At 43.5% G+C, this 14,571-nt stretch overlaps 1 protein-coding gene across 13 annotated transcripts in view; it reads right to left on the reverse strand.

Moving 5' to 3' along the window:
• Window positions 1-14,571, reverse strand: part of QTMAN (queuosine-tRNA mannosyltransferase) — a 326,625-nt gene that overhangs the window by 98,930 nt on the left and 213,124 nt on the right. For 11 of the 13 annotated variants that reach the window (XM_088474928.1, XM_088474924.1, XM_088474925.1 and 8 more), the window contains one exon: window positions 5,112-5,411. The exons of the other annotated variants lie outside the window; for them this stretch is intronic. In XM_088474928.1, the coding sequence (XP_088331054.1) occupies window positions 5,112-5,411 (300 nt within the window). The remainder of the gene's footprint in view (window positions 1-5,111; window positions 5,412-14,571) is intronic. 13 annotated transcript variants of the gene reach the window in all.

Genomic DNA, 14,571 nt, shown 5'->3' on the forward strand with positions numbered 1-14,571 from the left:
ATATCGAGCCTAGAAAAACTTGACTTAAAAGTATTTTATTTTTTCGAATAGTGCATCTTAAAATGTTACGTATTATTGAAAAGAATGAAAGTAGGGAAATGGTTAAATTAACTACAGTTACTACATAAACATTGTAGCCTCATCTCTTATCCAGGAGAGAGGCTTTCTGTGTGGCAGTAGCCAGGCATGGTTGCGTTATACAAAAGTAAGCACTTAGATAGGTACAGTACTAAGGCTGCTCTGCTCATTTTATTTTGTTATTTATTTCTGTGTACAACACAAAGTTTTAGAAGTTTTAAACAAGTTTCCTTCCCGGACAGATAAATTCCTTCCTGCCGCTATAATCAGGCCTATAAGTCACTGTTAGAGAAGAATGCAGGATACTTTATCCCTGCACACCGGAATCTTTATTTTCTAATTTATATTCACCAATTAAAAATAAACTGTATTTCTACGAGCCCATTTACATAAATCAGATGACAAAGCATCCTAACATTAAAGGGCAGGAGTTCAATCCTTCATATTTGCATAGACTCCGGATGCACATTGCAGAGCCTTGCTGTGTTAGGATTCTAATGGGCTTAGAACAGTGAATTTTAAAGAAACTGATTGCTACCCCTGTAGCTAGTAAATGTCTTGCAAGACCCAGTGGCATTTGAAAAAAAGTGTTTTATCATAAAATTATCCCAGCAGAGTCCATTCTCTGAGATATCATCATCATCATCGCCATCATCATCACCCGTACTCGATGCAGGAGCCAGCCGCTCTGGCACAATATTGCCACTCATTTATCTGTTGTCAGCACAGGTTACACACTGTAATCCTTGACTGCCTTGGAATTAGAATGTCTTTGATGTCCCACAAGAGTTTTTTGCCTGAAGGCTTTACCAATGCTCTGCAGCCTCGTGTTTATTCCTAGTAATCTTCCCTCATCTCCAGGCTAGCAGTGACAGATGGTTATGGGCACACAATAGTATTAAGAGTTTGATATTTTTTTTTAATGCTCTGCTCTCTGTACAACAAATAGCTATCAGATGCGGGCCACAGAACTGACATGGTTCAGTTAGGTAATGGCAAAGAAACCGCTCGGGTGGATGAGTTCTGTCATTTTTCCTGCTAACCCTGCTCGTTTTCATTGTATGCTCTCAAAGGTAAACTATATTAACCTTATAGAATGTTATTAAAAAGATAGATCTCTGCGAGCAAGCAGTGCATTGTGCATTCCTCTTCCCTTACTCTTTTGATTATGAAAGTAATACTGCTGACATATTGAACAAATATCTAATGTCAACATAAATTTTTAGTGTGTGATAATATTCTGCTTTATATCGCGGGTGTCACGGAGGAGCCCACGGATGATGCATACCACTAAATAACCCAAACAAAATTAGTTCTCTTGTCAGCTTCTACCTAGTATGTCCCCAGGCATCAGTAAAATTGACTGCACGCTAGATTTTCAAAATTAGCCCTAATGCCGGTTGTGCGGCTGCCATCGTCTAGGTTTGCACCGTTCTACTGTATTAGCCAGGAGGATGAATGTGTTGCTTTTACATTTTGGCACTTGCTTGTGCTGAAGCATGTTCCCACCGCCCCCCTCCTCTTCTCAAAATTAAAAATAATTTCACCTGATAAAATAAAGCAATGTTTCTTTCCTCTCAGACTACAACAAAAGTGTACATGTAAATACGTGCATTCAGTGCAAGCACAGAAATGGACACACACACACAGAAGGTTAATAGCGTAATACAGTTAATATTCTTAAATAAGATTTTTCATTTTATACAAATTAATAATAACGCAAATGAGAAAACATTAATCAGGAACTTCTTCTTTTAAACTCTACTGTAAGCCAGCAATGTGTGTGCACACATACTGTATATGTACACATACACTTGAGTACACTAAGGGAACAAGTAAAAAATTACATTTATTGTGTTTCTCTCTTCCCTCTTCAGACAACCGAGGACCCTGCCCACATCTAAAATTCACGATTTCCAACTGCCTGGAAAATTGAAAACAAAGTAGTTGTCTCTTATCCAATTTTGAAGTTACGATGCTGGGCACACACTATTAACAAAGGATTGGTCAGCAGACCAAATTGCCATCAGAGCGGCCAATTGGGGAGCTATACACACTTTCCAATCGGCCGCTCGATGTGTCTGGGCATTTAAACTTGCCTGCCCAGATGAGATGTCAGAGTAGGCGGCTCCATGCAGCAAGTGTACAGGCAGTCGACGGGTCACCTGTACACACAGCCAGATGCACCGATATATCTTTTATTGGCTGCGCTGCAGGGCCGACCTGACAAGTCTGTGAACAACGCAGTGCACAGACATATCAGATGTACACACTCTCTAATGGACTGGCGATATTTCGCTCATTGAGAGCGATATATCTTGAAGAGTGTACCCAGCCTAACAATTTGACAATTGCCTAATTAAATGGGAAGGACAAGTCAAACTACTTGCATCCCCTCAGTTGTGTTCTTCAGCAAATCTGAACTTAGAATTTCGAAAGCTCATGCACAAACTCATGAGGTCACTACTCCAGATATCTTAGGTTAACAATCCATCTCACAGTTCATTTCTCCCTAAAAGCTCACCACACAGTCTGGCGTAGAAGCATTGGTATACAAGAATGCAATTCTTGGAGGTTTCTCTCCCACTGCGGTTGCCGGAAGAGTGATAGAAAGTCCAGCTGGCATGGAACAGAAAAGACTCTAAGGCAGGGGTCTTAAAACTTTTACACAGTGTGGGCCACATTAAAAAATTCAACGAAGCCCGAGGGCCACTAAGCTATACACCACACAGTAGCACAATCCTGATTCACCCAATTCACATTACGCCACATAGTCGTGTCCCTTATTCATATATGACACACAGCAGTGCCCCTTTTACACAATACCCACAGTAGTAGTGCCCCTTACACATAATGCCCACAGCAGTAGTGTCCCTAATGGAATGCCCACTGTAGTGGTGCCCCCAGTAGTGGTAGTACCCCTTATTTAGTGCCCCCAGTAGTGCTGCCCATTATGCAGTGCCCACAGTGGTAATGCCTCTTATGTAGTGCCACCAGTAGCGGTAGTACCCCTTATTTAGTGCCCCCAGTAGTGCTGCCCCTTATGTAGAGCCCATAATGGTAATGCCCCTTATGCAGTGTCCCCAGTAGTGGTCGTGCCCTTTATGTAGTGCCCCCAGGAGTGCTGCCCCTTATGCAGTGCCCCCAGTAGTAATGCCTCTTATAGAAATGTCCCTAGTAGTAGTTCCCCTAATAGTAATGCCCCCTAGTATTAGTGCCCCCAATTGTAATGCCCCTAATAGAAATGCCCCTAGTAGTACTGCCCCCTCGTAGCAGTGCCCCCAGTAGTGAAGTCGCTTAGAAAAAAATAATACTATTACTTACCTTAAACCCCGCGTCTGCTGCCTCCGGTCCGCCCGGCCGCTCTTCTATCTGAACTATGGGAGATTCGTCATGACGTCTCTCCCGTATTGCACTGCTCACACTGCGGGAGCCGGAAGTGAGCTCCAGCCTCTGGCGTGGTGCAGGTAGGGAGCCGGGTGCCCGCTGGTAACAAAATCTCAGCAGGCATCTGGCAAATGGAGCCTGTTGGCTGGCCGCGGGGAACAGCTCCCCCCAGTCAGCGGGCCACCCGACAGAGCTCCGCGGGGCCACGGGTTGAAGACCCCTGCTCTAAGCTCTCTGATGGGGAGTGACACATTTTGAATGTAGTGGCAGTCCCATTTGATTTTGCTAGTTAATGAATTCTAAGTAAATGGGGGGGGGGAGGGGAACACGGGCTCAATTAGCACAACCCTTTTAAATTAGACCCATCAACTATACACAGTGGAAGAAGCCATTCTGTAGGCTGAAAGTATTAGTCTATAAATTCAGTGGGAACCAGTGACCTCACTGGGACACCAAGACGGTGGTTCCTAAAGAACTGATTGGCTGCATGCGAACTAACATTTAGTCCATCCACAAAACCGCTGTTTTCATTGGGTGTAAGTTCTCTTTAAGGGGCAGATGTACTAAGCTCTGAAAAGTGATACATTGGAGAGTGATAAACTACCAACCAATCAACTTCTAACTAATTTTTCAAGCACAGCCTGTAACATGACAGTTAGGAGTTGATTGGTTGGTAGTTTATCACTTTCCAATTTATCACTTTCCAGAGCTTAGGACATCTCCCCCTAAGAAAAACTGTAGATGATATGAAAACTATAAATCAGTGACCAAAGTGTGTGAAAACAAAAATGTCAAAGGAATCAGTATTTTGAAAAGATTCTTGCAGTCGATGAACTGTTCTGGAGGACACATGAGGGCAGATTAGAGTTAGCTGATAAAATATGATTAAAAATAAATAGAAATGTGTAACTGGACGTGTGAAGTTGATTAAACAAATCCAAAGACTGATTCAACTTCCAATCCCTAAATTGTATGTTCGAACATTTAGAAAGGGAGATGAAAATCCCTTTAGGGAGCAGATGCTGCCGATGATCTGCGAGAGCTTCTGGAATTTATGTGCTGGAAGTCAAATCCTTTGTAAAGGCGATTTGCCCAGTCGGTGTGGTATACTTATTATTACTTCACCTGCAAACATTTGCTCTCAGTAAATGTGACCTAGTGATCATCCCAGCAGCCCTGCAATAAACAGCCCATAATCTGTGGATGAATTGAAGTCTAATCAGGCCACATGCAGATTAAACAAACTGCGAGGAATAAAAACTAGATTAAAATGTTCGTGCCCAATACCGCAAGATTATCTGGACATTTTACCTCTTTAAATCCTAATTTATTTTCGGAGGCAAGCTGAACTCTAGAAGTGTGTGTCTGCAGTGATTACGTGGTATGTCACAATGCTTCCAGTATGAAACAAATAGGTGTATTGTCTGCAGTATGAAAACATAACATGAAAATAATGATTACTTTCTGCTGAGGCCAAATCCCAAGTAAAGACCACTAATTTGCTGGGTGCAGCCGTGATAAAAATAATACAAAACAGATTGTTGGTTTGGTAACTCCATACAGTTAAACATATAAATAAATCTCCAAACATATTCATGTACATATGTCCACACACATTATATAAAGAAAAAAAATCAAATTCTTACCATCTGTGAGGCCAGACAATATGCAAAGGCCTCTGGGAATCACTGCTTAAACTAGCGGAGGATGCGTTTGACATCACATGATCAGCTTCAGAATAATTCTCTTTTAGCGAAGTTTGAATATTAATTAGTTTCTCCGATTGTTGCATCACATTTTCTCCTATCTGCTGCTCAGAATGACAAGTTGCATCTTCCACGGCATCATTTTGTGACTTGACCACTAATTCTCTTGAGTGATCCAAAATCCCTGTAGAGTTACCAGGGAGCACTTTAAGTGAAACTCTTTTGTGTTCTGGCAGGAACCTGAAAATTAAGAGATATGTTACTGTCTCCCCTTTTATGTAAAATGCAACATTAATGGAGGGCAGGACACCAGGTTTGCTCATAAAATGTGAATGCAATAATTGTATATACTATCAACATCCTGAGCACAAATCTTGCTAGAGATTGCCCTTGTGCAATATACCTCACAGCCAAACGGGAGATTTTAAAAAGCATGTGTGCACAGTATCACGAATGCAGAGAGCAACTACATTTTTATAATTTAAGAAAGCAATATAGTGATCAAAACAGCCAATATCGCATCATGAAATTTGTAAAATAATTAGAGTTATGGTAGACTGACCTTGATCATTACTTTTCTTCGAGGTCCATAGGGTCCACAGGGATACCACGGGGATAATGTGGTTGGAGAGATCCAGGCACCAAACAGTTAAAGCTTTCAGCTCCAAAGATGCCTCGGGTCCTCCTCCACATATGCCCCGCCCCTAGCCATAGGACTTCAGTTTTGTTAACAAGCCTCAAGGCAGGAGAACGAAAGAGGAGAATTAATAGCAATCTTACACCAGAAACACTCTTACACAAGATTAGGGAAACCGTGACCGAAAGAAAAAATTACCCAAGCAGTCAGGTGTATCAGTGTGGAAACTATGGACCTCGAAGAAAAGGAGTTATCAAGGTAAGTCTACCATGACTCTAATTTTCTTCTTCAGGGTCCATTTGGATCCACGGGGATACCATGGGGATGTCCTAAAACAGTACTCCTAGGGTGAGGGATGCTCCTGAGCAGAAAGGAAAACTTGTCGTCCAAAGGAAGCATCCTGAAAGGCAAAAGGCATAGAACCTAATAAAGTGTGGACAGATGACCATGTGGCTGCCTTACACACCTGTTCAGCAGAGGCACCATGGGAGGTCAGCCTGTGCGTACACCAGAGAGATAGTCATGAGTAGTCATCTGCTTGTTAGCTGGCCATCCTCATTTGTGAAAACCATATAATACAAAAAGTGCATCTGATTTTCTAACAGAGTTTGTACGCTCCACATACATACGGAGAGCACGAACTACATCCAGGGTGGCTTCACCTACAAAAAGATCTGGAGCCTGAAATGCTGGAACTACAATTTCTTCATTTACATGAAAACATGACAGGAAGGGAACGCTCCCTTGTACGAAGAACAGCACTATCCTGGTGAAAAATAAAAAAATGTAGAAAATAAAAAAATGTAGAGCGACAAGAGCACGCTGCCAAATCAGAAACTCTGCGTGCAGAAGAGATAGCGAGGAAAAAAAGTGCATTTGCTGTCAACCATTTTAAGTCTACAGAGTCCAGAGGTTCAAATGGGGGAACTTGTAACCCCTCAAAAATCAAAAACAAATTCCACGGTGCGACTGGTGGAACAAAAGGAGGCTGAACTCTCAGAACACCTTGAAAAAAAATTGTAACATCTGGTTATGACGCAATCTTCCTCTGGAACCAGACTGCTAGTGCAGAAACCTGCACTCTCAATGTAGCCAGGTGTAGACCTCAGAGAAAAAACAGTACCCTGGAAATCCTAAACACCTTAGGATCATAATTTCTGTGGGAACACCATTGACCAAAACAATGCCAAATCCTGTATAGATGCTGGCAGAGGCAGGCTTCCGTGCCCTAAGCATCGTCTGAATTACAGAACTGGAAAAACCCTTCGCTCTTAAGATGGAAGATTCAGGAGCCACGCCATCAAAGCCAGACAAGGTAAGTCCGGATGCCAGTAGGGACCCTGCGTTAGTAGATCCTGCAATAGAGGAAGAAGATACGTACTGCCTATGGATAGATTCAGCATGTTGGTGAACCACTGACGTCTGGGCCAAGCCAGAGCCACCAGTATCACTGTTCCGCTCTCCTGCTTGAATTTCCTGAGAACTCTTGGGAGGAGGGAAATAGGAGAAAAGAGATATGCCAGCTTGAAGTCCCATCTTACTGCCAGTGCAGTCTCCCCTTTTATGTAAAATGCTGATGGGTCTCTGACCTGGACCCGTACCTGCAGGCCTTGCGGTTGTGACGTGAGGCCATGAGATCTATTCCTGGTAGACCTCATGTTTACCAGGAGCTGAAAAACTCCCGGGTAAAGAGACCACTCTCCGGCGTGTATGTCCTGGCGACATAGGAAGCCTGCTTCCCAATTGAGTACTCCCAGTATGAATATTGCCCAGATGGCAGGTAGAGGATGTTCTGCCCAAATCAGTACCTCTGTCACTTCTTTTATGGCTGCATAACTTCTTGTGCCTCCCTGATGGTTGAGATAGGCCACTGTAGTCGCGTTGTCGGACTGGATCTGAACCGGCCTGCCCTGGAGCAGGTCCTGTGCCATGATAAATGCTTTGTATAAGCTTGCAGATCCAGAATGTTATTGGCAGATGACTTTCTTGATTCGTCCATCTACCCTGGAAGGTGTGATGACCTGTCACTGCCCCCCCATCCGCGAAGACTGGTGTCCATTGTGAGAAGCATCCAATTTGGAATCCAGAATGGGCGTCCTTTGTTCAGATGGTCCTTTTTCAGCCACCACAGTGATGAACCTCTGGAGTGAGAAGGATCCTTTGGGACCTTACTAGATGATACTGTCATATGCACCTGGAGATATGACAGTATCAATCTTAGCAGAGGCCTGGAATGGAACGGAGCATACCCCACCATGTCGAAGGTGGATACCATTGATCCGAGGACCTGCATCGCTAACAGAAAGGATACCCTTTGCTTGTGTAGCAGCTTGTGTATTCGCAATGATAGAGCCGAAATCTTGTACTCTGGGAGCAACACCCTTTGAGCCTGAGAATCCAGAAGAGCTCCCAGATGTACCATCTGCTGTGTTGGAGAAAGCAATGATTTCTTCCAATTGATGATCCAGCAGTGCTTTTGTAGGTAGGCTATGGTCAGTTGAAGATGGTTTTGTAAAGCAATCGGAGTCTGCGCCAATATCAGAAGGTCGTCCAGATATGGTAGTATTTTGACCCCCTGACTCCTGAGATAGGCCGTCATGACTGCGATTAGTTTGGTAAATACCAGAGGAGCCGTAGATAGGCCAAAGGGTAGTGCCTGAAATTGGTAATGTTGCTGAAGGACAGGAAACTATAAAAATTGTTGGTGGGATGGCATAATAGGAACATGTAGATATTCCTGATTGTCCAGGGAAATCATATAATCCCCAGGGCTCCATTGCCAAAATAATTGACCGGAGAGTTTCCTATACGATAAACCTGTTGACGGTTTTTAGATTTAGAATAGGGCATTGAGCCCTATTCGGTTTCTGAACCAAGAATTGATTGGAATAATAACCCTTCGTTACAGGAACCGGGATTATTACCCATGCCTGCAGCAGGGAATGAATGGCTTCTTAAAGGGCCAAGGCCTTGACCGCATCTGATGGAGGATCTGTGCAAAACAAACTTCTTGGGAGGATGCCTCCTGAAAGTGAAAGCATACCCCTGAGAGACCACTTCTTGGAACCAGGCATCTGTTGTTGTCTGACGCCAGTAATCCGCAAACTGAAGAAGTCAGCCTCCCACCCTGGGATCCCCCAGAAAGAGGCCCGCCCCATCAGGCCGAGAATTTGTCTTCCAGTTTAGAAGATGGACCTCTTAGTTTGTCGCCCCGTTGTCTTGCGAAAACTAGACGGCTTAGAGGAAGACTGTTCCCTTGCTCGTCCGAGGATGAAAGGACCGAAAAGAAACCTGCCTAGACTTTTTTGTAGCCATAGATAGCAGACCTGCTGACTTTGAAGCCGCCAGAGTAGCTATTATTTTATCTAACGCTGCTCCAAAAAGTACCTTTCCATAGAAAGGAAAGACTTCCAGAGCCTTCTTTAAACCTGTATCAGCTTTCCAGGATCTTAACCAAAGGGCCCGTATATGGGAGATATACATCATCTGTTCTCCGGTAGCATCTGGTAGAGAATCTTCCAGAATCTTTGGCTACCCAGGCTCCAGCCATAGTTGGACGAGTAACAGATGATGAAAATATTGCCTTAAGACATGCTTCGCTATTTTTTATCTGTGGAATCCTTAAGAGAAGATGCTAACAGAATAGGCAATGTAGCATTTCTAATTAAAAGCATCCACCGTAGGGGGTACCTCCCACTTAGCACATACAGAAACTGGGAAAGGATACAAGGATGTTATTCTTTTATTCACTTAAACCGTTTGTCCGGGTTACCCCATGCCTCAGTGAGCTGTTCAGATATAGGAAACTCCGTTTTGGCCACCTTCCAGTGGTGTTTAAACACTGGAGCCTTCTTACTATGAACTAGTTCATCATCCTGAATATCTAGGATTGATTTAACCGCCATCACCAAAGAAGGAACATCCACTGTGGAGGGATGGTCCTCCTCCTCCGAGCTAGACCCAGGAGAGGAACCCTGCACATCATCTGATTCCTCTGATGATGCGTCTGAATCCATATGTTGAGCAGACTGATAAAAAGATAACTTGCGCTTAGGTGCCTTAGTAACAGCTGGTCTGCTTTTAACATTAGATGGTGCCATATTCTGCTAGAATGGCCATAAACATCCTTCTAGGAAGGATGCATAGGAGGTGCAAAATATGGCATGCTGTGTACACCCTATCCAAGGAGGCAGTGTGGGAGCAGCCATAGGATCCACAAACTGCTTCATTACCTGGGACAAAGAGGATAACCAAGATGGCTCTTGTCCAGAGACAGGTAAACTGGACTAGTGAGGTGGCTCTTCATTAACAGACAACACACAAACCGTCCTTTACGTCCTGAGTGGACAAACTGGCCATACAGGATTTACATGAAACCAACACAGGAGCCTCACTGCCCCCCTCCTGTTTACCTTTATCTTTTGACATGTTCAAAATAAAGGCAGTAAATGCAATGTTATGTAATAGCTTTCACAAATACTTAGTAAACATGAAGTACCCAAAGACAACCTCCACCCCACAGGGATGGAGAGAAAAACAGTGATAGATATAATTGACAGACAGAAATAAAAGACAGTATCAATGCAGCAACTAGCAAACAGTCACATACAATGCATATGTAATATACTTACAATAGACTCTAAATCAACTACAGAAATATCAGGAATGGTAGGATATAGAGAACTATGGGCCTGATTCAGACCCACTCGCGAGCGGCTGTCCGCTCGGAAGTGGGTCGATGGTGTGCACTGCGCATGCGCACGACGGAGGGAGCTCCGTCGTGCGCATGCGTGAGACGCGACGAGCGAAGGACTTTCCTTCGCTCGTTTTGTCTGATCAAAGGGGGCGTGCTGTCGATGTTGATTGACAGCACGCCCCTTTTGGTGGGCGTGCCGGGGGCGTGCCTGCGAGACGGAGGCGTTCCCAAGAGAACGCCTACCGTCAGAAGCCGGCCCCACTGACATCACTAGTGATGTCAGTGGGAGTGATTTTGGCTCTGATAGAGCCAAAATCACTCCTGGCCCTGCGGTTGAAAAACTCAACCGCAGGCTTCTGCTCGCAGTGGCGATGGTCAAGACCATCGCGACCATCATCCTGCACGCTCGTATATGCTGTGGGTGGTGAGCCACAGCTATACGAGCGTCCAGGAGGACGCTCCATATTTATGGAGGTGTGCCCTGATTCAGAGCGAGCGCTCTGGTCAGAGCGTCCGGCTCTGAATCAGGGCCTATATACCTTAACCAAGGGAGACTGACCCAAGCCCTCCTGAGACAATCAGCTACAGCAGCGCACCGAGAGTGGACTGTGAGCATCTCATATACACGCGAAGGGTAGGCGGAACAACCCAGACGCGTGAAAACCTTTGATGGGTCTGCATCTAGGTAGGGGGAGGAACTGCCTACTTCCCCCTAAGCTGCATCAGCCAGCCGGGTACGCTGGCCTCATAGCAACAGATGCATCTGCTGCCAATCCCCGGCGTCAGACGATAAGGACCCGGCGGTCTAATAAGGACGTGGATGCTGCTGGGTCCTGACTGCAGCGGCTTCCGATGCGTCTCTGGTGCAGGAAGCAAGGACTACCGCGCACGATTCCTTATAAGCGAGGAATCGCCTTACCTGACATCTCCGTGCATCCGGTTGCAGACCGGGTCCCAGCATTGCTGCTAGCAAGCTCAGCCGAGACCCGCCTGAGTCACCAGCCCCGTTACTGGTGTTGCGGCCTGGCGGAGGTAGATGGAGTCGCAGTATATGTGTCTTAATTCAGACGCTTAGTACTGACAACCCAAAAACATAAGAATAAAATAAAACATGAAATAAAAGCTTAGGACTGCCTGAGCAGTCCCCTGCTACAAAGGTGTGTCTTAATCCTGCGGCAGCAAACGAACAACTGAATGCCTGTGGCTAGGGGTGGGGTATATATGGAGGAGGACCCGAGGCATCGTGGGAGCTGAAGCTTTAACTGTTTGGTGCCTGGATCTCTTCAACCATAATATCCCCATGGTATCCCTGTGGATCTCTATGAACCCGGAAGAAGAAAGAAAGACAAAATAAGTTAACACCTTTATTGGCCTTTTTATAGAAACAGAATTGGTTGTACAGTACCTGGTACATGTGCACTTATGACTGTAGAGGCAGTGCAGTATGGATGTGGTCAGCTAGCTGTAACTTGGTCGTAGTCACATATACAGTTGTTTTGCTAGTGGTATAAGACACAATCAGCAGTACTAGTTAGCCCCCTCTGATTGGCTAATTGTGAATTGACCGCTCCAGTTGATAGTAATTCATTAGTTAGTTTGGCTGCTATATTATATTATGTCGCAGCCATCTACTTGCATTATCTGCTTAACATTTTCTTTTGGACTGTGGCAGGAAAGATTCCCATTTAAAGGGTGAAAATGCATATTTGTATTTAAGTTTATTTTATATGGAATATACTCTGTTATTTATTAATACAACTGTCAAGAAATATTCTCTCATATATATATATATATATATATATATATTATATATATAATACTTCAATATATTGTACAGTAATGTGTTAGATAGATAAACAGACAGATAGATTAATATGACATAGATAGGTAGATAGATAGATAGATAGATAGATAGATAGATAGAATGTAGAGAGAGTGGTTAAATCCACCTATAAGGAAACACACAGGCATCACAAACCTTCCCAAACACCACATTTGTTCTGCCATGTTTCAGAAGTCCTTCCAGCTTGTAGTTACATTATGTAGTCATTAGGTCGACATTTACAATGTCGACAGTTATGATGTTGACATTGTTAGTGGTGTAACGGTTAGGCCCTAATGGGAGGGTTAGGGATTAGAGAATACTTAAGCTGGGGAATCTGAGGTCCTGCCCTTGCACTGACAGTCACATGACCGCAAGAACCCGGAAGATGCAGCTGGAACCACTACAGCTGTTACATTCTAACATGCCAACATTTCATCAGTGTCTATATGATGAATGTTGACATGGTCAATGTTGACATCATGACCATAGTGACATACATATATAAAAATCACTTCAATATATTGTACAGAAATTTGATAGATAGATAGATAGATAGATAGATAGATAGATAGATAGATAGTAGAGAGAGTGAGTACAAGACAGAGGGTGACAGAAAAAAACAGTTGTTAAATCCACCTATAAGGAAACACACAGGCATCACAAACCTTCCCAAACACCACACTTGTTCTGCCATGTTTCAGAAGTCCTTCCCGCTTGTAGTTACATTATGTAGTCATTAGGTCAATATTTACAATATCTACAGTTATGATGTAATGTTGACATATCATACCACACCCATAACTTCTTACTGGAACTGTGCCCTGCGAATCGATAGCAAGTGAAAGTGTCAGTCCTTCTTACTACCTATCTAGAGCCACCTCTTCAAAGTTAAGGTCCTAATGTTTTGTCTTAAATAAATTGTGTACGTAAAGGGGTATAGAGACTTTATTACACGTGCTATTTGTCTGTATTTAAATGTTTATTACACAGGTTAAAATGTGCCTACAAATGCAATTTCCTGTGGTTTTTCCATACAGATGCAAAAAGCGTTTCATTGAAAATATAGGATGTTTACTGAATCCTCATGAGTACCAGTAAAATTCAAGGCCTTCTGCGTGGAGGGAATAAATCTATAAATAATAACAGTGCAAATGCTTAATAACTTATAGCAACCAATCAGCATTTTAAGCTTTGATCTGCCCTGCTCAAGTTAGACCAGTGATGCAGTCAGTCCCCATTCCTGCTGTATTGTCAGAACGCTCTGTTCTAGCTTGTAACACTTGTTTACCTTACATTAAGATGCATCCTAACATGTTATTACAGATAGGTGACTCTTTTTTTTAAAAATTAAATGTATTTCTAAAACTTACTTTAACGGTAATGTGTGGGTCTTTTGTAGCTTAAGAAAGGAGAGCTAAACTGCCCAGTTAATTTTTTTAATGAGCATACCACCCAAGTGTCCTAATGTCAGTGTGACAGTGCCAAGCAGCAGACATCAAATGGGTTAGGGCTTTCCCAACAGGGGGCGGAGTTTCATTCAAAAGTGGGAGCTCTGACTAGGATCAGGGTGGGGTTCAGTGGATTGGTGGCAGGGCTTATTTTGTCCTGATTCTTTAGCCCACAATGTTGGACAGTATGCTATAGTAAGCATATACTGTACAGTGCATCCGGAAAGTATTCACAGCGCTTCACTTTTTCCACATTTCGTTATGTTACAGCCTTATTCCAAAATGGAATAAATTCATTTTTTGTCCTTAAAATTCTACACACAATACCCCATAATGACAACGTGTAAAAAGTTTTTCTGAGATTTTTGCAAATTTAATTAAAAAAAATAAAAATAAAGAAGCAATCACATGTACATAAGTATTCACAGCCTTTGCTTAATACTTTGTTGATGCAACTTTGGCAGCAATTACAGCCTCAAGTCTTTTTGAATATGATTCCACAAGCTTGGCACACCTATCTTTGGGCAGTTTCACCCATTCCTCTTTGCAGCACCTCTCAAGCTCCATCAGGTTGGATGGGAAGCGTCGGTGCACAGCCATTTTCAGATCTCTCCAGAGATATTCAATCGGATTCAAGTCTGGGCTCTGGCTGGGCCACTCAAAGACATTCACAGAGTTGTCCTGAAGCCACTCCTTTAATATCTTGGCTGTGTGCTTAGGGTCGTTGTCCTGCTGAAAGATGAACAGTCGACTCAGTCTGAGGTCAAGACCACTCTTGATCCAGGATGTCTCTG

Source organism: Taudactylus pleione, unplaced genomic scaffold (genome assembly GCF_031769625.1).
Source record: "Taudactylus pleione unplaced genomic scaffold, aTauple2 ptg000156l, whole genome shotgun sequence".
NCBI lineage: Eukaryota > Metazoa > Chordata > Amphibia > Anura > Myobatrachidae > Taudactylus > Taudactylus pleione.